The following is a 21499-nucleotide window of genomic DNA, read 5'->3' as shown; positions in this document are numbered from 1 at the left end:
GAACGCTTATTGCAACAAAAGTAGAATATACATTCTTCTAAAGTTACATGGAGCATTAACCAAAATAGACCACATTCTGGACCACAAAACACATCTTAACAATTTAAAATAATAAAAAACATACAAAATAGGCTCTAAGACCACAATGAAATTAAACTAGAAATCAATAACCGAAAGATGGCTGGAAAATCCCCAAATACACACAGATTAAACAACGCACTTCTAAATACACACAGGACAAAGAAGAAGTTACAAGAGAATTTTTTAAAATTTCAAAAAAATTGAAAGTAAAAATATGACTCAAAATTTATGAGATATACAGCAAATACAATGCTTAGAGAAAAATGTATAACATCGAATGCCTATAGAGAAACAAAAAGGAATCTGAAATCACGAATCTAAGCTTGCACCTTAGGAAACTGGAAAAGGGAGAGCAAATTAAACCTAATGTAAACAGAAGAAAAGGAAGATTAGAGCAATAATCAATGAATTTGAAATTAAAAAATCAAGAGAAAACATCAATGGCACCAAAAGCTAAGTTTTTTGAGAAAGCATTAATAGAATTTATAGGCCTGTAGACAGGATAAAGGGAGAGAGAGAAAGAGAGAGAGAGAGAGAGAGAGAACCTTAGTAATATCAGAAATGAAATAGGAGCCATTACTACCAATCTCATGGACATTAAAATAATAATAAAATATTATTGACAACTCTAATCTCACAAATTTGATAGTCTAGATGAAATGGATCAATTTCTTCAAAGACACAGGCTACCCAAACTCATACTAGAAAAAAATGGACAGTCAGTCTAAATGGGCCTGTATTGAACGAAAACTGAAGTCAGTAATTAATAACCAACCACATAGGAAGCACTAGGACCATATGGCTTCACTTATGAATTGTACCAAACTTTTTTTTTTTTTTTTTTTTTTTTTTTTTGAGACAGAGTCTCACTCTGTCGCCAGGCTGGAGTGCAATGGCTGGTCTTGGCTCACTGCAATCTCCGCCTCCCTGGTCCGAGTGATCCTTCTGCCTCAGTCTCCCGAGTAGCTGGGATTACAGACACGTGCCACCACACCCGCCTAATTTTTGTATTTTAGTAGAGATGGGGTTTCACTGTGTTGGCCAGGATGGTCTCAATCTTTTGACCTTGTGATCCCCCTGCCTCAGCCTCCCAAAGTGCTGAGTTTACAGGATTGAGCCACCGTGGCTGGCTGGATTCTAACAAACTTTTAAGAAATAAATATCAATCTTCTACAATATCTTTCAGAAACTAGAGGCATAGGGAATACTTCATAACTCGTTCTACAAGTTCAACCTTATCTTAATACCAAAACCAGAGAAAGGCATGACAAGGAAAGAAAATTACTCACCAACATTTCTCATGAGCATAGATGCAAAAATCCTCAAAAATTTTGAAAATCAAATGTAAGAATGCATTCAAAGCATTATATTTCATGACTAAGTGGGATTTATTTCAGATATGGAAGGCAGGTTCACCTTTCAAAAATCAGTTAACGTCATCCATCACATCAAGAGGAAAAAGGAGAAAAATCATGTGATTATATCAACAGATAAAGAAAAATCATTTGACAAAATCCAATGCTTATTCAAGATAAAAACTGTTAGCAAACTAGGAATAGAGGGGAACCTCCTTAACTTCATAATGAACATTTAAAAAAACTTATAGCTAGCATCATACTTAATGATCACAAAGATCAGGAACAAGGTGAGAATGTTCATTCTGAATAGCACTGAATATTTCAAAAAAGACTATATTTGGTGTGTGTGCTCCTTTGTCAAGATTTAGGAATGTAGTTTAAAAATGATTTTGTTGTCCAGGAACTCACAGGGCTGACCTAGCACTTATACATTTTAATAGATACAAAATAAACATGGTTCTAAGAATGCATGAGCAGGAAAGTATCTTTAAATGGTGAGAAACTGGAAAGCAGACTGCATTAGTAGGGCATGTTAACTGAGAAGTGTTTCTTTTTTCCATGATGAGTAATTTTTTTTTTTTTTTTTGAGACATTGTCACTCCGTCACCAGGTGCCAGGCTGGAGTACAGTGGCGTGACATTGGCTCACTGCAACCTCCGCCTCCCGGGTTCAAGCAATTCTCCTGCCTCAGCCTCCCAAGTAGCTGGGACTGCAGGTGCACGCCACCACACCCAGCTAATTTTTTTGTATTTTTAGTAGAGACGGGGTTTCACCATGTTGGCTAGTATGTTCTCGATCTCTTGACCTCATGATCTGCCCGCCTCGGCCTCTCAAAGTGCTGGGATTACAAGCGTGAGCCACCGCGCCTGGCCGATGATGAGTAAATTTTTACACAACTGAAGGCAATTTCTATCAAAGCTACACATTTTCATTTGTTTCAGAATACATTTTTGCTTTCAGGTTCTAAATAAAACAGAGTAGCTAAGAAAAACATTAATAATTGTCTTTTTCAATAACACTTTGCCAGAGTCATGGGGATGGATGGACCTTTAATGCAATTTGAGCTGTGTTCATACTCTGGTATGCTACAGTGGACACGGTGCAATCAAAGCCAAAATCTCCCAGCGTACTTTAGTGTAGCACACTGACCAGCAACAAATTATGGTGGTCAAAATAAGTAAGTCCTTATTCTGACGCTAAAATTGCAATGACAGGAACATTGAAACTGGAGCAAAGAAAAACTTTTTGGTGAATAGATTGCTGTAATCTATAGTTTTTAAGCAAAAATTGCACTCCTCAATAAAAAGTTAATTTGTAACTCTGTGTTAACTTTTAATTTTTCTAGTGATGATTGATATTTCAAAAGGCATGAAAGCATTGAAAACTACTGAAGTCAGCTTTAGAGAGCATGTTTTAAGTCCTCTTGTTTTCCTATGGGATACTGCTAGTGCATAAAACACACAGATGTGCCTTCATACACACACACACACACACATACACACACACACACACACACACACACAAAGTTCCGTAAAGGCGACCTTGTCTTCGGAGTTAAGAGCTACCTTTCTTATGAAAGGTTTTGCATGTCTTATGCAAAGATTTCTTTTATGTTGTCTATGTTTATCTTTGTGCTCATCAGAAGGCTTCTTAAAACAGGTCTTACTGCAGGAAACTATATGAAAGTTTAACACCTCCATATCATATCTTAAAACTAAATTTTTTTGGTACAAGAATCCCAAAATGTTCCTGTCTTCTTCTCTCCATATTCCTTTTCTAAACTCGTCTTATTTGTTATTGATCACCTCTATGTCAAACTCCAGGCTCTGTGAGTTCACAGTCCAGTCAGCAGGTGATATAAACACAAGCACAGCGCCGGTGAGATTAGGGAGTGGGAGGTAGGAAGCTGGTTGAGCTTACAGTGCCCAGAGAAGGATTCAAAGAGGAAGACTCATCTGAACAGATTTTTGAAGAAAGAGAATTTAGATGAAAAGTAGAAAGGAGAAGAAAATAGCATTCCAGGCAGAGAAATGATTGGGCCGATTTACAGAGATGTGAAAAGCAGAGTCATTTAAGGGAATAGGAAGCATTCTGATTTGACTGGAAGTGGAAATAGCAAATGAAATAAGCTAGGAAACAAAGGCAAAGGTTAAAAAGAATCTCAATCCTAGATTAAGGTGTTTTAGTTGAGATTTCATTTAGTAGTTAGTGATGAGGCATTTATGGATTTAAAGCAGTATTTCAAGATTAGGCTAGCAATTCCTCACGGCAAATTTCTTCATCACTATTGTCTTTTTCTCTTATTTTTCTTCTCATTCAACTTCTTTGCTCAGGTTTTTTTTTTTTTTTTGGTCTAATCTGTATATGTGTTTTGTAAGACATCAACTATTGTACACCTACAGTACAACCTTAAAACAAGGTAAAGCAAAAGATAACTACAATAAAAGATGGTAGAAATAATCAGACTTACCAAACCCTTGGAGTGCTCCTCCTAGCATTTGGGCATCCATTATGGGATTGAAATTGGGAGCTGGGAAGATAGTTCCTTGCACCTGGTGGGAAAATCAATGAGAAGTGATTGTAATAATTCACATTAATGTTGAAACATTGTTTTCCAGACAAATGAAAATGAAAGTATATTCTCTGTGTTTAAGTTACTACAAGACATACACAAAAGTCTGTTAAACAAATGTCTTACTTGTGTGTCAATTGGAGAGAGAAAAATTGAGTTCATCTAATCTATTGGTCTCTACTATGTTGGCATATATTATTCAAATGAGAGACTATGATACTAAAACCAATAGTAAAAAAATGTAAGAATCAAATTAATAATATGTATCTTCTTGACAAACTAATTTTTTTTTAAAGAATAGAGATTATTTTATAGAAACTGAAAAAGACAAGGGTATTGGTGGGATTCATTTAATTCATATGAATTAGAAATGGTATTTCCTACCACAGTTTTATCCACCGAGGAGATCCTAAAATCATATTAGAAAAAATGAAAATAATTGAATTTGGATTATGAGCTTCATAAAAATCCAGGTGATATAGGTAAGGCAGAGGTTATCCAGCTCATGGCTGCAGAGGTAAACATAAACACTTGACTGACATTCTATTTAAATTCTCTCTTTTGATAATTATAAAATGGCAGAACATTTAAAGAAGGCTTGTGATCCACATGGTCTATTATTTTAGGCTGAGCCCGCAGAACTAAGCAGGATCTAATCATACGCAGCACAATAGAGCTGTCAATCAAAACTGATAAAGAATGGCAGCTCTGCTGTTTGTCAGTATGCCCAGACACACTGGGGAAATTATGCCTTCCCACAGCAGATGAGTTACTAGGCCCTGAGACGAACTCAGACATTCTTATTAATTAAGTTAATTAACGAATGAGAAGACTAGATCATCATTTCTAGCTAAACGAATAGACATAGACAGATATCAAAATATTTGTAAAAGGAATTTGAAGGACTAAGAACTCCAAACTAAGAATTGAATTCAGTTTGGATTCTATCTCACCAGTATTAATAAATATGAAGTTGTCTATTTGAAGTAGACCAAAAAACATGATGATTGTGATATGTCTATATTTTCATTCTTAGAAGTACAACTATAACAGTGGAATTCTTATTCTGTGAATTATGCAGATTCCTTCAATCATTATACTTATAATATTTAATGTTTTGCATCAGGAAAACAAAACAGCAATAAATACATCAGATAGGCTGATAAGAGTTAGCCTGGAGAAGAAGGTGTGGGGGAAAGAGCTGGTCCTAGATGAGAGGGTCAACCACAACCACATGTATGAATGAGCAAGTGATCTGGAAAGAGGACTGCAGTGTTTCCACAGCTGATGTATATGAGTTGCAAAAGGTAGAGTTGAAGGTGGTAGCCACAAGGTTACTAAGTAAGAAAGTGATATAATCTGATTTGAGTACCAGTGGTAACACTTTGTAACAATGTAAAGAATGAAACAAAAAGAAGTAATATAAGTTTAAGAGTGGCTAATTTAGAATCCCAGTTGAGCCAGAATATATACTGGAGCTGAGGTAAATAGCATGTTTTCAGTAAATACAGATTTCTTGGTTAAGGAAATGTAATTTAACTTGCTAATTTTTTTGAGACACATTTTAACTTAACCTAATAATGGCAGTTTACCCTGAATAGTTACTTTGAACCAGTCAGAGACGGTTTTAGGAGTTTTCCAGGGTTTATACCTTTCAAACAATGCCCTTTTTATATGCATGACTCTTTAAATTCTGGCATTAGAGCAAATTGGAAAATTTAAAAAAAAAATGTACATTTTTCAATGTGACTGTGAGAAATAATGTGTTATCTGTATGTATTAAGATTGTTCCATTTCTTTGAAAGTGGCCAGATTTGGAAACAGTATGACTTGTCTAAGGCAAAATAAATTGTAATGCCTATCATTTCTATTTAAATTCTTACCACAAGGAAATAAAAATATAATCTTTACGTCTAGTTACATATGAATTTGGGTTTTAAAAAATGAAAAAGAATACTCTTCTTTTAGAAGACAGAATAAACAGCCACATATACTTACTATACAAAAGAGCATGAGTAATCTGTATCCTTAAAATTTGGTTCTGGAAACTATCTCCCCACCTCCGCAAATATTTCATTAAATGACAGAAAAATTTCAAATTTATTAATGCCTGAGACTGAGTACAGGCTCAAAAAAAACCCCAAAACTTGTTTTGCACATGAAGTTGAAAAAAATTACTTTACCATCTCATATCAGTAGGTACATCAATATGTGAAGTGCATCATATTTCATTTACTCATAGCCAATTAGGTGGTCAAGATTCGTAAAATCATATTCCTCTAGATCCAACACCCCTAGGCTTCCCACATTTGAATACTTTTTCTCATGTGGCTTTTGAGTCTCAAGCACCTTGACAGTCTGAGTGCCTCAAGACTTTCTGAGTTTGAAATGTCAGCTACTCAAGGTGACAGCTTGACTAACAAGACAACTACTAGAATGTGGGTTTCAATGGATAATTTGGTGTGTTTGAAATAGCTTAGTTTTAGTACAGTTGATATTAGATCTCTAGTTAATTAAAGACTTTAAGAGCGCTAAGAGGAAATTTTACGGAAATTTTAGGATTTCCTTTCATGAGGCATTTACCCTGAACATGGCATTTACTTACCTTTGGAGCATGGCTCCTTGGATTTTACTTTGGACCTAAACTCTCCTAAAGGTCTTCAGTCATTTTAACACCCTCTGCCTCACGTCTGCCAAGAGTTCTTCCAAAGTAGTTTCAATGGCTTTAAAGACAGCCAGCACTACAGTGTGGATTACCAAGCATGAGCACACTGTTTCTCGTCCTTACTCTTCCACAGCTAATGAGCCCTTCAGGCCAATTCCATCATTCCTAGCCTCACAATAGTTGTCATGTAATTTGCCTTCTTTTAATTTCTGTTACTACTACTTAATACAGACCTTTGCCAATTGTCCTTTGGGTTATATCTGATAAGCTGATAAGATCTGATAAGTAGGTCTTATTTGTCTACTAAATTGATCCTTCTAAAAGATCAGATATTATTTGCCCTTCCGTGCTTAAAATATTAAGTGTCCAAAATGATGCTTCTCAATATTTGTCTTCTACTCAGGCTCACATGATACATCATTTTCAGAAGAAAGAAACATCCTTGGGAACATCTAGGCTTATGAACAAGTCCCAGTATGCTAGCTTTAATTACATCCCATTCTTGCACACTCAAGAAAGTATATTGCAATCCAACTGAGTGAGAATATTATATAGGCAATGTAGGAATCATATAGGATAGAAAAAATAGTCAGACTTTGGTTTCTCAGTATTAAACATTTTCAATGCATGCTGCAATGTATTCCTATGATTCAGAATATCAGTATAGATGACTCATGGGATTCAATTCAAATTTTTAATGGAGTATACAATGTTCTTCATGACCTGATTCTTTACTCCCTGGATAGTTTCACATTTTATTTTCTGTCTCCTGAGCCCTCTATTCCCACACCGTGACTCACAGTGCTGTGTCATTGTTCATTTTGTTCCATCTGTTTGAATATTTCCTCCCCATTTCCGATCTCTTGAATTCACCTTATGATCCCGGCGAACACCTATACAAGATGTCATCTTTCAAGCTTTAGCTCCAGAGTCATCTTTTACCTGGAGCCGTTCCTGATGCCTCTGGCAGAACTGTCCATTCCCTTCCTGGTGCCCTCAACTTTATCCTGGGCACGGAACTTTAGCACAAGCTACTACAGCGTCAATTGCACTTCAGCAGAAAATTTCCATTTCTAATTATACTGGCTTTCTGAGAATAATGGGTCCTATTAACTGGGCTTCCTCAGTTTTCTTGAGAGTAAACCTGAGTGTGCGTGGCTGTGCAGATTTGAAAATAGAACTGTTCTTGCAAGTAAAGGAAGAATGATTTGGATCTCCAGGAAATATTTGGGAAGAGACCTAACAAGAAACAAAAATGGAAAAAGAGGCAAAATTCCTCTCTGTGATCTCTCATTATTCACAACTTTTCATTAACGTTTGTTAAAAGTTGGTTACAAGTGTTTTTTTTTTTTTTTTTTTTAATAGAAATTGGGGAAATGAATGAGTTACTTGGGTTTGTCTGAGTGAAAATAATATAACATGCTGACAAAGGCTCTCTTCAGTCAAACTTTCATAAGGTCGCATCTGAATCCTGTTCCCAACTACAGCTTTACATTTGGGCATCTCTGGTAGTCTTGGCATCACCTGATAATAATGAGACTCTTGCTAAGTCAGTTAAAAAAATGTCCCAACTGTGATATCTGATGAACCTCAGTAGTTGATCAAATTCCTCATCCCCCAAGTGATAGCTGTTCACCCTAGCCTGCCTTCAGCAAGATTCCTGTTAGGTATATTAAACCAGAATCTACCCTCTACTCTTGATGCTTAATCTCTGTAATTTTTCATTCTAGACTGCCCTCACTTGAATATAAATCCCCACTTACCCATGATACATTTGGAAGTGAGCTCAGTTCTATTCCATACTGAAGCCTGTTTTCCCCTATTGCAATAGTTCCAATAAAGTCTGTTTTTTAGCATTTTAACTGCTACTCAGTTCTTGTTTCTTTAACAATGCACAGCTATAGAGCTCACATGGGGTAAGAATCATGGCAGCAAAACATGCTAGGAATTTGAAGAAATCTGGGAAGGCTTTGGACTTCACATGGCACACTCCGGGTATTTGAGGCAGTCTTATGTACAGACCTCCACAAAAACATACATGGTTTTCTGCTTTTTCTAGACTGTAAGTTCTCGAAACAATAGATTTTGTGCAGTGTTATTTTATTGACAGTATTGTATTTGATTTGAAAAAATTTCTGATTTCACCGTTTCAAAGTTTTGAATAGACTGGTAGAATTTTGCTTACACAAATTCCTTCACAAAATTAACTTGAAATGAGGCTAAATATGTGAAATGATTTGAATATGTGTCCCCTACCAATCTCCTTTAGAAATGTGGACCCCAATGTTGGAGGGGGCACCTTGTGGGAGGCGTTGGGGTCACGGGGGTGGATCCCTGATGGCTTGGTGCTGTCATCGCAATAGTGAGTGAGTTCTCATGAGACTGGTTGTTTAAAAGTGTGTGACACCCTCCCCACCAAACCTCTCTCTTGCTCCTGTTGTCACCATGTGACATACAACCTCCTGGTTCATCATTGCCATGAATAAAAGCTCCCTGAGGCCTCCCCAGAAGACAAGAAGATGCCAGCACCATGCGTGTACAGCTTGCAGAACCGTGAACCAATTAAACTTCTTTTCCTTATACATTACTCAGTCTCAGCTATTTCTTTAAAGCAATGTAAGAACGGCCTAATACAATATGATCTATTGACTTCAGTTGTAGATATAGCCTCTCAGTATTTGTAATTCACACAACTGAAATTTAGTTCTGTAGCACATAGTATTATATTGAGCTTAAAATTTATGTGCAAATTTCAAGGTAAATTACTTTCTAGACAATCCAGTAAGAGGTAACTATTTTCTAATCACCTGATCTCAGAAACATCCTCTCCATCTACTTATTACTTTTATATTTCTAATGAGAATAGGAGGTTTAGAAGCAATATCACCATACGACTGATCTGAAGAGACTTCACTGGATATGGATTTGAGAGAATGAGTCTCCTTCATGGAAGGTCAAAATGGAGGATTAAAAAGCTGAAAAACTAAAGGAGAATGTTTCTCTGTGAAAAGAACATGTTCAATGAAAAAAATTGCGAGTGTATGGGAAATAAATATTTTTAGTGTATACTATAAAATGGCAAAACTTTAATATTCTAAATATTCTAAAACAATGATCTTTAATATTCTAAAACAATGAAACTTGGAACTTTGTTGAATAAGCAGTGAATGTTCTCAAATTTTTAGCTTTAAGTATTTAATTTTTGATAATATGTTTTTAATCAAATTTTTGAGATGAAATTTGAGATTAAGAGAAGTAAACTGTTCACTTTAAATGTACATTTTAATTAAATTATATCCCATACTTATTGTACTTTTATAGAATTTAACTTTCCTAGATTCAAATAGCTAAATGTCATGTTACTTTTTGAAGAAAGTTAAACAGCTAACATGGGAAATACAGTTTTACTATTGTAAATTAAATGCATATGGATTTAAGGAAGGTGATACATTGTATTATAAAAGTCTAACATTGGAATTTGAAGGAAAATGATAATTTCACATGAAAAATAGAAAAGTTAATGCCTTGTTAGAATTTTTTTTTTTTTTTTTGGTATGTGTAGAAGACATATGTTTACTCAAAAGATGTAAGCGATGAAGAAAACTACAAATAATTTAAAAAAACCTAAATCTCACTACTTAGAATTAAAAATTCTAAACATCAAATGAAAATATGGTTAGAAAAATAAACATTTTTAAAAGATAACTTACTTTAAAAAAACTTTTATGCTAAAGAAACGGAAATACATTGAATGAAGTGTTAAAAACTTAAGCAGACAGCTACATAAAGTTTTCCTTATGAGTCAAAGCAGCTGTGTCCTAGATCTGGATATAAAGCAAGAAATACCTTTTACTAAATGCAATTTGGGGTAAATACTACTTAGATTAAATAAAAAAAATTAATGAAGTGACATTGAAAAACTGATTTTTAACCAATCCATTGTAAGCACTCTAAGTACTTGCATTTTAAAATGTCACTTTCAGGCAAAAAGAAGAGTTAGAAACATTAACATTAAGTCATTATATCTTATAAACAAGTTTTCAATTTTAGATGGATTCAAATGAAAACATTATGTAAAAGATGAAGATATTGATACTCCCACATATTTTCCTAATTTCCGTCTTCTCTCTGTTAATGTTGTTAGGTATTTTATTAACATTATGATGCCATCAAAATTTATTGCAAGTACATTCTGTACCATTACCATAATGCCCACAACTGTTCAACAATATTCCAGTAAATTTATAGAAATATGTTAATAAAGTTTTCTTATAACCAGTTATTTTACCCAGACCTTTTTGTTCCTGAAGCATTAATATTTCCTTAAATGAATTTTGCCAACAAGTGTTTTTCCCCCCAGATGTGTTTATGAGTGATGTTTTATTTGAGGTGAACATTTTATGCTTGATTAGATTGCAACAAGCATTCCACCTGGAAAGGCGGTGCTTGGAAATTTTATGTTTCTTGGAAATTAGCTTTAAATAAAAATTATGTAACAAGTTTTCATATCTGGTAGTATTTCTAGGATTGAGGCTTCCTATTTTGATTTTTTCCTATAAGTTTCATATTTATGAAGTTCATACATAATTTTCAATGTTCTGGTAAAGCCCCATCTAATTACCTGTTTTCTGGCTACCAAACTTATAAATAATCTTTCATGATTTGCTATAATAGCTGCCGTTTACAGAATTTCAAGTATTGCAAAGCTTCATTTCTTGTTATTGTATTTCATTCTTAAAGCTACCCTGTGCTATTACAGCTATATTATTTCCCATTTTGTAATTGAGAAAAGTGACACATAGCTATGGTAAGAAACTTACTGTGGCACCATAGCTACTTAGTGGCAAAGAAGAGGCTTGAACCCAAATGTATCTGATACCAAGCCAAAAACTTAAACTCTTTCCCTAATTTCTTGTACCACTTAATTTGGTATGTATACACTTTTTGTAGTGCTGCCTTATCACTGAAATAATTTGTTTGGGAAACATAACCAAATTTCATTCACTTTATAATTAGGAATCATGCTTTGTGTAGCACTTTCTGTTTCTCAAAGGTCAAGACCTAGCACCTTGGCTGGGCTTATAACTAATCAATTGTTTGCAGTGTATAAGAATATTTTAAAGTATCCCATCTATTAACCAAAGATATACATATCAATATAGTTCTAAACTTTTTGAAGCATATATAGTTGCATTGCAAAGCTCAGTATAAGCTACAAAATCCAGGTACCTATAAACCATGTAGCATAAACATGGTCCCATTGTATGTTGGCTGCTTTGGAAAAACTTGGAACACTATCGAAAATTAAAAATTCTGTTATTCTATGACAATTGATTGCTTCACCCTACCTGTATATGAGAAGGTGTGCTAAATGAAAATCAGCCTTATGAGTCAAGGACATCTACAATCATTTTGGTAATTCCTGGTGTGCTATCACAGCCAATTTCCAATTATGTGGCCGTGCAATGTAGATTTTTCTGACTCCTCTTACGAGGTTATCTTTCTGAGGTTCCACCTCATTTGCTGCGATAGTTTTATGCTCTGTACACTATTGCTTTTTTGTCATAACCTATTATTTCCAGCCTTATTTCCTCGTCACGATCTAAATAGTAGTAAATGCTTAGAACTAAGAAGAGAATATGAGATAGAATCTTACACATTGTGGAAGAAAAATATATGTCAAGGGACTCTAAATCAAAATCATGTAATTAATGAGTAAATATAAAAACAAGCATAGATATGAAATATTTTCAACTAGTTTTTATCATCTTTGATTGTTTGTACAAATATAGTTCTCTATTAGCCAGATACTTCAGAATTAGTTATAAAATATATTAATACAAAAATACAGAAAATTATGAATAATAATTTTTGCTCTTGATAATATTTCTTTCTCTAATTAAAAAATAGGATATACCATGAAAGTGTCTTTACACATTTCAGCAAAGTTTTCAGAATTGTTTTCTTCTTGGTTAAAAAATACATATACACATATATTTTTTAAAAGCAGATCTCCAAAAGTCTGCTTCCCTATCATGAAATGGCTCTGAAGGGAACATGCTCTAGAGTACAGAGTATATTCTCTAAGGAGAATACACCCTTTTTGAGCAAAATACCAGCCAGGTTCTCAATAGTTTGGGTACCAACTCCCCACTCCTTACTAGAACTCATTAGAAAAGACAGAACACTACTGGTGCCATCATAGAATCCTTGCTGCTCTGAGAGAGCAATTGGATCACAGTCACTACTCAGATGTTCTAAAGGATTTTTCAGGAGCTGAGAAAACAGCATCATCAAAGTGAGTGAGACCCTGCAGAATTAGAACAGCTTCCTCCCTGAAATAGAAAACACATGGCTGGGGCATGGCTGGAACTTCTGGGCACTGAGCATCACGCAATATTCACCATCATCATTTCAGCTGAAACAGGAAATGCTTATGCTTATATTTAATCATTTGAATGATTATAAACTCAGTTCTTTAGTATCCCATGCTAATTAGGCCAAGAGCCCATTTTTTCCCCTTGTAACTTTAGAGTTTTACAACAGTCCTCAATCCTTATGCACAGCAGGTCCAGGTCCTCTAGTAACATCATTTTGTTTAGCATCGTTTTGCTATAAATTGATGAGCAAAAACAAAACAAAACAAAAACAAAAAAAACAAAGACTCCCAGGCAGTGACATTGTGTGGACTTGGCATGCTTTCTTTATGTCTGTGTGAGTTTTCTCCAGATACTCCTGTATTCTCCTATATTCCACTGATGTGCACATTAGGTTCATCCGCTTGTCTACATGGTCCCCCTGTGAGTGAGTGAATGAGTGAGTGAGTGAGTGCATGAGTAAGTATGTGAGTGAGTGTGTGAGTGAGTGCATGAGTGAGTGTGTGAGAGAGTGTGTGAGTGCATGAGTGCATGAGTGAGTACATGAGTGTGTGAGTGCATGAGTGCATGAGGGAGTACGTGAGTGAGTGAGTGAGTGCGTGAGTGCATGAGTACGTGAGTGTGTGAGTGCATGAGTGCATGAGTGAGTACATGAGTGAGTGTGTAAGTGAGTGAGTGAATGAGTGAGTGCATGAGTGCATGAGTGAGTACGTGAGTGTGTGTGTGTGTGTGAGTGAATGAGTGAGTGTATGAGTGAGTGAATGAATGAGTGCATGAGTCCATGAGTATGTGAGTGTGTGTGTGACTGTGTGAGTGAGTGAATGAGTGAGTGTGTGAGTGAATGAGTGCATGAGTGCATGAGTGAGTATGTGAGTGAGTGTGTGAGTGCATGCGTGAGTGAGTGAGTGTGTGAGTGAGTGAGTGTGTGAGTGAGTGAGGAGTACTGTATGAGTGCACCCTGCGGACAGGCATCCTGTCAAGGTCAGTTCCCGCCTAGTGCCTGTGCTGCTGGGATAGGCTCCGGGGCCACTCAGAACCCTGAACTGGAAGTAGTGGGTAAATAGTTATCTTGTTTTTACTAATCTTTCTTAAATGTATGCATAGCTCGCATTTATATCAATTTTAATATTGGAAGTGTTTGGTCTATTTTGAACTTTGGTGATGTTTTTGTGACGAGAGATGTAGGAACATAACCCTTGCTTCTATCAATTAGCCTGTGGGTAAAATTGATCTTATTATACATTGTTTTGCTTAAAGGTACAGATTCCAAGAACCTATCCATGACATGAGTGAGGACTTACTGTACAATGGCAGAGCTACACATGGGTGATTCAGTCCCTATTTGCAAAAAGTTGATATGCAGCTGGTAATACCAAGTGTGTGATAAGAAACCATGAAGTGATGTGACGTGTTCCTGCCAAAGATTAGACAAATGCGGCACAGATTTTTGAATTTAATCTTAAGGTTGTGTGTTTAAAAGGAGTTATCTTGGAGAACATACACTTTTTCCAATTGTTCAGTTATCACTTTTGAATATTTCAGAATTGCTTTCAGAGATAGTTGAACACCTGTTTTTCTTCTTAGTATTTTTGAGACAGGATTTTGTTCTGTTACCCAGGCTGGAGTGCAGTGGTGACATCACAGCTGACTGCATCCTCAACCAACCAGGCTCAAGTCATCTTCCTACCTCAGCCTCTGAGCAGTTGGGACCACATGTTCCTGGCTGAATATATATTATTTTATGATGGATTTGATGTTTACAATTAGCCAAGGCTAAAACTAATGAGGTACAGATTAGTAAAGCTGTTAACACCATGTTGTGTGTATTTGTGTCTCTGTGTGATAAATTTGCTGGGATATTAGAGAAACTGGAGGAAATTTATAAAATTAAATGGAAAATAATTGCTAGTAAATTTCATAGTGTTTCATCACTTAGTGGCTTCAGTGAATCAAGCTTCACGTCACTGTTAGGTCACAAAGAACGCGGATTAAAAAATATGAGTGGATTTGACTCAAATACTTCCCTACTTCTGGAAAAATATTTGCCTTACCAAGCTCTGGTTGGTAGTCATCCTATATAAAGAATGACACCAGTTAATAATACTACCATTATTCCATGATGGGATGTTTTTCTTAATTATTAAAACAAATAGCATATTAATTGGATTTCTTCTATAATAATAAAGAAAATATGAAAAAATAAAATAGTACCTTTTTGCCTCTCTGATTTAGTAGCCTATTGAACGTTCTAGTTATTTTTGGGGAGCAGGGGAGATATCTGGAGATACTAATTCTTTCTTTTTTTTATTTTGTTTTGTTATTCTGGCTATAGAGGATGCTATAATAAACACCATATTTCTGTTTTTCTTGAAGTAAATGGTCACCGGCCCATGACTGGCTCATGTGCAACAAAATTGGCTCAGAGGAATACTGCACATGTGATTTACACAAAGAGGCACAGATTCAGGAAAAGACAGCTAGAATACAGTGATCTTGTCTAAAATCTCCAAGCTGGTCACCTCTGTAGGTCAGTCTTTGGATTTTACTCATGCTTGTCAATAGAGTGTTCATAGTGATTTCTTAGAATCAAAAAGCAAAATTATTTTTATCTGCATCTGTTTTATCTACATGGATCATATCCCACCCAAAATCTGAGACCTAGTTCACGTTCCAACTATATTAGGTGAAAATATTTACAGATTTTACCAAGTATTATTATTATTCACTTTGCATCTGTGTTAGACATGGCCTTCCATTTTTTTGCATTTGTCTTTATCTCTAAATTTGAGACTTTCTTTTCTTGCTTTTCAAAGTGTCTAGGGCAGTGGATTAGATGTAATATGAGATCAGAACATGTTTATAAAGTATAAAAAAACCATGTACCACAGTGACAACCTTTGTTTACCCAATGGTTTTTAAAATTCATTATTCATGTAAGTTGCCTGTGCTGTAGGCATTTTCACTTGCATTTCCTTGGCAATCACCTCAGCAGGCTTGTGAGACTGATAATATTAATCTTATTTCACACATGACAAGGCTATGAGGCTAAGTAAGTTGTTTAAAACCACACAGGTAGTGAGTCATGAAGCCAACGTTCAAATTCAAATTTAACTTCACGGTTTGTGCCCTTTCCATTATAGCTGTAATTTGTGTAAAATAAAATAACATATACTATTAAGGCTTTTTTTTTTCACTGATATGAACAAATCATTTCCATTTTCAAAGGACCCTACAAGTAAAAACAAAATTCTAAAAGGATGAGTTCTTATTTTTATGTGAGTTCAAAGAGAAAGAAGAAAGAGGGGTGTTGTGTGTGTGTATGTGTGTGTGTGTGTGTTTTGTAGGGAGGGATGGAAAAAGAATAAGACACCCCAAAAGAAATTCCCATTGGCTGGGTTGCTGAAGTATGTTCAGAACAGAATGTCAAATATTTGACTTCCAGTTATTTACACAACCCCTGTGTAAGCCCTTCTATTTTCATGAACTTTCAGTAGAGGTTAGTTGGAGTAGATTTTCGTTGGTGGTATTTTTGAGGAGTGAAGGTATCAGAGTTTTGCCCATGATAGCATTATTCAGCATCAAGATGGAATCAACTTAAATGCCCATCAGTGATAGACTGGATAAACGAAATGTGGCGCAGAGGTTGGGCATGATGACTCATGCCTGTAATTCTAGTACTTTTGAAATCTAGGTGGATAGATTGCTTGAGCCCAAGATTTCCAGATCAGCCTGAGAAGGCAACATGACAAAACCCTATCTTGACCCAAAATTAGCTGGGCATGGTGGTATGTGCTTATGGTCCCCACTGCTTGGGAGGCTGAGGTGGGAGGATTGCTTGAGTCCTGGAGGTGGAGGTTGTGGTGAGCTGAGATTGTACCACTGCACTCCAGCCTGGGTTACAGCATAACACCCTGTCTCAAAAAAAGAAAAAAGAAACAAACAGAAAATATGGTATATGTACAGCATGGAATACTATGCAACCATAAAAATAAGCCAGATCGAATTAAAATAGGAGGAGATCCAAGATGGCCGTTTAGGAACAGCTCAGGATTGCAGCTCCCAGTGAAAGCGCAGAGGGTGAGTGGACGCCGCGTTTTTATTGCCCACAGACTAGGAAATTCCCGGGCAGAGGTGCTCCACGCTCGCCAGCGCAGCTGTTGTGGCCAGCGCTGCTGTGCCGGCCAGCGCCGCTGCTCTGCCCCGCGCGGCTGCTTTGTCGGCGCCCCGGAGCCGCGGTTCTCCGTACAAAATACACCAGTCCGGGTGCCCTTTTGGCTGGCGATTGGAGCCACGGGAAGTCGCCCATATGCTGGTTCAAAAAGGGGACTGAGCAGAGAACCAGGACAGTAGATTCCAGGGCAAAAAAAAAAGAAAAAAAAGCGCCACAAACCTCAGTGCCGCTGTTTAAGCCAGCGCAGTGAGTGGCCGCAGGGGAAAACAAACAGACCCTGGCGCCTCTTCAACAGGTGACTGGAACACCAACTTAAAAAAGGCTCTGAGGCAGGGAGCCAGGCGATCAGGCTCGGCTGGCCCCACCCCCACAAAAGAACAGCAACCAGAATCTCTGGATTGAGAATTTCACAGCAAGCGCAGCTGAACCCGGGACAGTCCAGCTCTGTGGGGGAGGGGCGTCCGCCCTTACCGAGGCAGCCCGCCGTTGCCAAGGCAACCCGCCATTGCTGAGGCAGCCCGCCGTTGCCAAGGCAACACGCCACAGCAGAGACTCCGCCCCAACAGAGGCGGGCCACCATCGCCAAAGCAGTTCTAACTACACCCATATAAACAGGACTGCAGGGAAGTTCACTCTGCAGCGGGGCGCAGCCCACAGCAGCTCAGCAAAGCTGCTATAGGCCGACAGTGACTAGGCTGCCTCCTTGCTGGGCTGGGCAGGTCTGAAGGAAAAAAAGAAAAAAAAAAAAAAAAGAAGGCAGCAGCATAACGGAAACTCATAAATAAAGCCCTAAATCCCTGGGACAGAGCACCTGGGAACAAAAAGCAGTTTATGAGTTCTGCTGCAGCAGACCTAAAAGTACCTGCCCAGCAGCTCTGAATGAACAACAACAGAGCTCACAGCTCACCATTTGAGCTCCTATAAAGAAAAGACCATCTCCTCAAGCAGCTCCCTGACCCCTATATATCCAAAAAGACACCTCATAGAGGAGAGATCAGGTTGACACTAGGCGGGTATCCTTCTGGGACAAAGATAGCAGAAGAAGAAAACTGGTAACAACCCTTGCTGTTCAACAGCTGCTGCAGGTGAACCCCAGGCAAGCAGGGCCTGGAGTGAACCTCAGCAGACCTACAGCAGAGGGGCCAGACTGTCAGAAGGAAAACCAAGAAGCAGAAATAACCTCATCATCAACAAACAGAACGTCAATCTGAAAGATTTGAGACCCAATCTGAAAGCCAGCAACTACAAAGTCGAAAGGTGGATAAATCCTTAAGGATGGGAAGAAACCGGCGCAAAAAGGATGAAAACACCCGAAACCAGAACACCTCTCCTCCTAAAGGGGATCACAACTCCTCGCCAGCAAGGGAACAAGGTTGGATGGAGAATGAGTGTGATGAAATGACAGAATCAGAATTCAGAAGATGGGTAGTAAGAAACTTCTGTGAACTTAAAGAACATGTTCTAAACAAATGCAAAGAAACTAAGAACCTTGAAAAAAGATTTGATGAAATGCTAACAAGAATGGACAAAATAGAAAGGAATATAAGTGAATTGATGGAGCTGAAAACTGCAACACGAGAACTTCGTGAAGCATGCACAAGTATCAACAGCCGAATTGACCAAGCAGAAGAAAGGATATCAGAGGTCGAAGATCAACTCAATGAAATAAAACGGGAAGGCAAGACTGGAGAAAAAAGGGTAAAAAAGAACGAACAAAGTCTCCAAGAAATGTGGGACTATGTGAAAAGACCTAATCTACGTTTGATAGGCGTACCCGAATGCGACGAAGAGAATGAATCCAAGCTGGAAAATACTCTTCAGGATATTATCCAGGAAAACTTCCCCAACCTAGCAAGGCAGGCAAACATTCAAGTCCAGGAAATACAGAGAACACCACAAAGATATTCGTCAAGAAGAGCAACCCCAAGGCACATAATCGTCAGATTCACCAGGGTCGAAATGAAGGAGAAAATACTAAGGGCAGCCAGAGAGAAAGGTCGGGTTACCCACAAAGGGAAGCCCATCAGACTCACAGCAGATCTCTCAGCAGAAACCCTACAAGCCAGAAGAGAATGGGGGCCAATATTCAACATCCTTAAAGAAAAGAACTTTCAACCCAGAATCTCCTATCCAGCCAAACTAAGCTTCATAAGTGAAGGAAAAATAAAATCCTTTGGGAACATGCAAGTACTCAGAGATTTCATCACCACCAGGCCAGCTCTACAAGAGCTCCTGAAAGAGGCTCTACACATATAAAGGAACAACAAGTACCAGCTCAACTAAAGGGCAAAACAGCCAGCTAGCACCAAAATGGCAGTATCAAATTCACACATAACAATATTAACCCTAAATGTAAATGGACTAAATGCCCCAATCAAAAGACACAGACTGGCAAATTGGATAAAAAGACAAAACCCATCGGTGTGCTGTATCCAGGAAACCCATCTCACATGCAAGGATACACAAAGGCTCAAAATAAAGGGATGGAGGAAGATTTACCAAGCAAATGGAGAGCAAAAAAAAGCAGGAGTTGCAATTCTCATCTCTGATAAATTAGACTTTAAAGCAACAAAGATCATAAGAGACAAAGAGGGACATTACATAATGGTAAAAGGATCAATGCAACAAGAAGAGCTAACGATCCTAAATATATATGCACCCAATACAGGAGCACCCAGATACATAAGGCAAGTTCTTAATGACTTACAAAGGGACTTAGACTCCCACACAATAATAGTGGGAGACTTTAACACCCCATTGTCAACATTAGACAGATCAACCAGACAGAAAATTAACAAGGATATCCAGGACTTGAACTCAGACCTGGACCAAGCAAACCTAATAGACATTTACAGAACTCTCCACCCCAAAGCCACAGAATATACATTCTTCTCAGCACCACATCACACCTACTCTAAAATTGACCACATAATTGGGAGTAAATCACTCCTCAGCAAATGCAAAAGAACGGAAATCGTAACAAACAGTCTCTCAGACCACAGTGCAATCAAGTTAGAACTCAGAATTCAAAAACTAACTCAGAACCGCACAGCTTCATGGAAACTGAACAACTTGCTCTTGAATGTTGACTGGATAAACAATGAAATGAAGGCAGAAATAAAGATGTTCTTCGAAACCAACGAGAATGAAGACACAACATACCAGAATATCTGGGACACATTTAAAGCAGTCTCTAGAGGAAAATATATAGCAATAAGTGCCCACATGAGAAGCAAGGAGAGATCAAAAATTGACACCCTATCGTCAAAACTGAAAGAGCTAGAGGAGCAAGATCAAAAAAACTCAAAGTCTAGCAGAAGACAAGAAATAGCTAAGATCAGAGCAGAACTGAAGGAGATAGAGACACAAAAAACCCTTCAAAAAATCAATAAATCCAGGAGCTGGTTTTTTGAAAAGATCAACAAAATAGACAGACCACTAGCCAGATTAATAAAAAAGAAAAGAGAGAATAACCAAATTGATGCAATAAAAAACGATAAAGGGGATATCACCACAGATTCCACAGAAATTCAAACCATCATAAGAGATTATTACAAACAACTCTATGCACACAAACTAATAAACCTGGAAGAAATGGATAAATTCCTGGACACTTGCCTCCTGCCAAGCCTAAACCAGGAAGAAGCCGAAACCCTGAACAGACCCATAACAAGGCCTGAAGTTGAGGCAGCAATTAAGAGCTTACCACCCAAAAAAAGCCCAGGTCCAGATGGGTTCACAGCTGAATTCTACCAGACATACAAAGAGGAGCTGGTACCATTTCTTCTGAAACTATTCCAAACAATCAAAAAGAGGGAATTCTTCCCAAATCATTTTATGAGACCAACATCATCCTGATTCCCAAACCCGGCAGAGACTCAACAAGAAAAGAAAACTTCAGGCCAATATCCATGATGAACATAGATGCAAAAATCTTCAATAAAATACTGACAAGCCGATTGCAACAGCACATCAAAAAGCTTATCCACCATGATCAAGTAGGCTTCATCCCGGGGATGCAAGGCTGGTTCAACATACGCAAGTCTATAAACGTAATTCACCACATAAACAGAACCAAAGACAAAAACCACATGATTATCTCAATTGATGCAGAGAAGGCCTTTGACAAAATTCAACAGCCCTTTATGCTAAAAACACTCAGTAAGCTAGGTATCAATGGAACGTATCTCAAAATAATAAAAGCTATTTATGACAAACCAACAGCCAATATCATACTGAATGGGCAAAAACTGGAAGCATTCCCCTTGAAATGTG

General features: G+C 37.4%; 1 protein-coding gene across 1 annotated transcript in view; it reads right to left on the bottom strand.

Moving 5' to 3' along the window:
* The window catches only part of ANXA10 (annexin A10), a 100893-nt gene that overhangs the window by 59206 nt on the left and 20188 nt on the right, over positions 1-21499 (bottom strand). The window contains exon 2 of the mRNA XM_032298610.1: positions 3910-3991. Coding sequence (XP_032154501.1) covers positions 3910-3991 — 82 coding nt within the window. The remainder of the gene's footprint in view (positions 1-3909; positions 3992-21499) is intronic.

Source organism: Sapajus apella, unplaced genomic scaffold, assembly GCF_009761245.1.
Source record: "Sapajus apella isolate SASKATOON/1434 unplaced genomic scaffold, GSC_monkey_1.0 scaffold39, whole genome shotgun sequence".
In the NCBI taxonomy this organism is placed as follows: domain Eukaryota; kingdom Metazoa; phylum Chordata; class Mammalia; order Primates; family Cebidae; genus Sapajus; species Sapajus apella.
The sequence above is the reverse complement of the archived record's forward strand: the minus strand, read 5'-3'. Positions and strand labels throughout refer to the sequence as shown.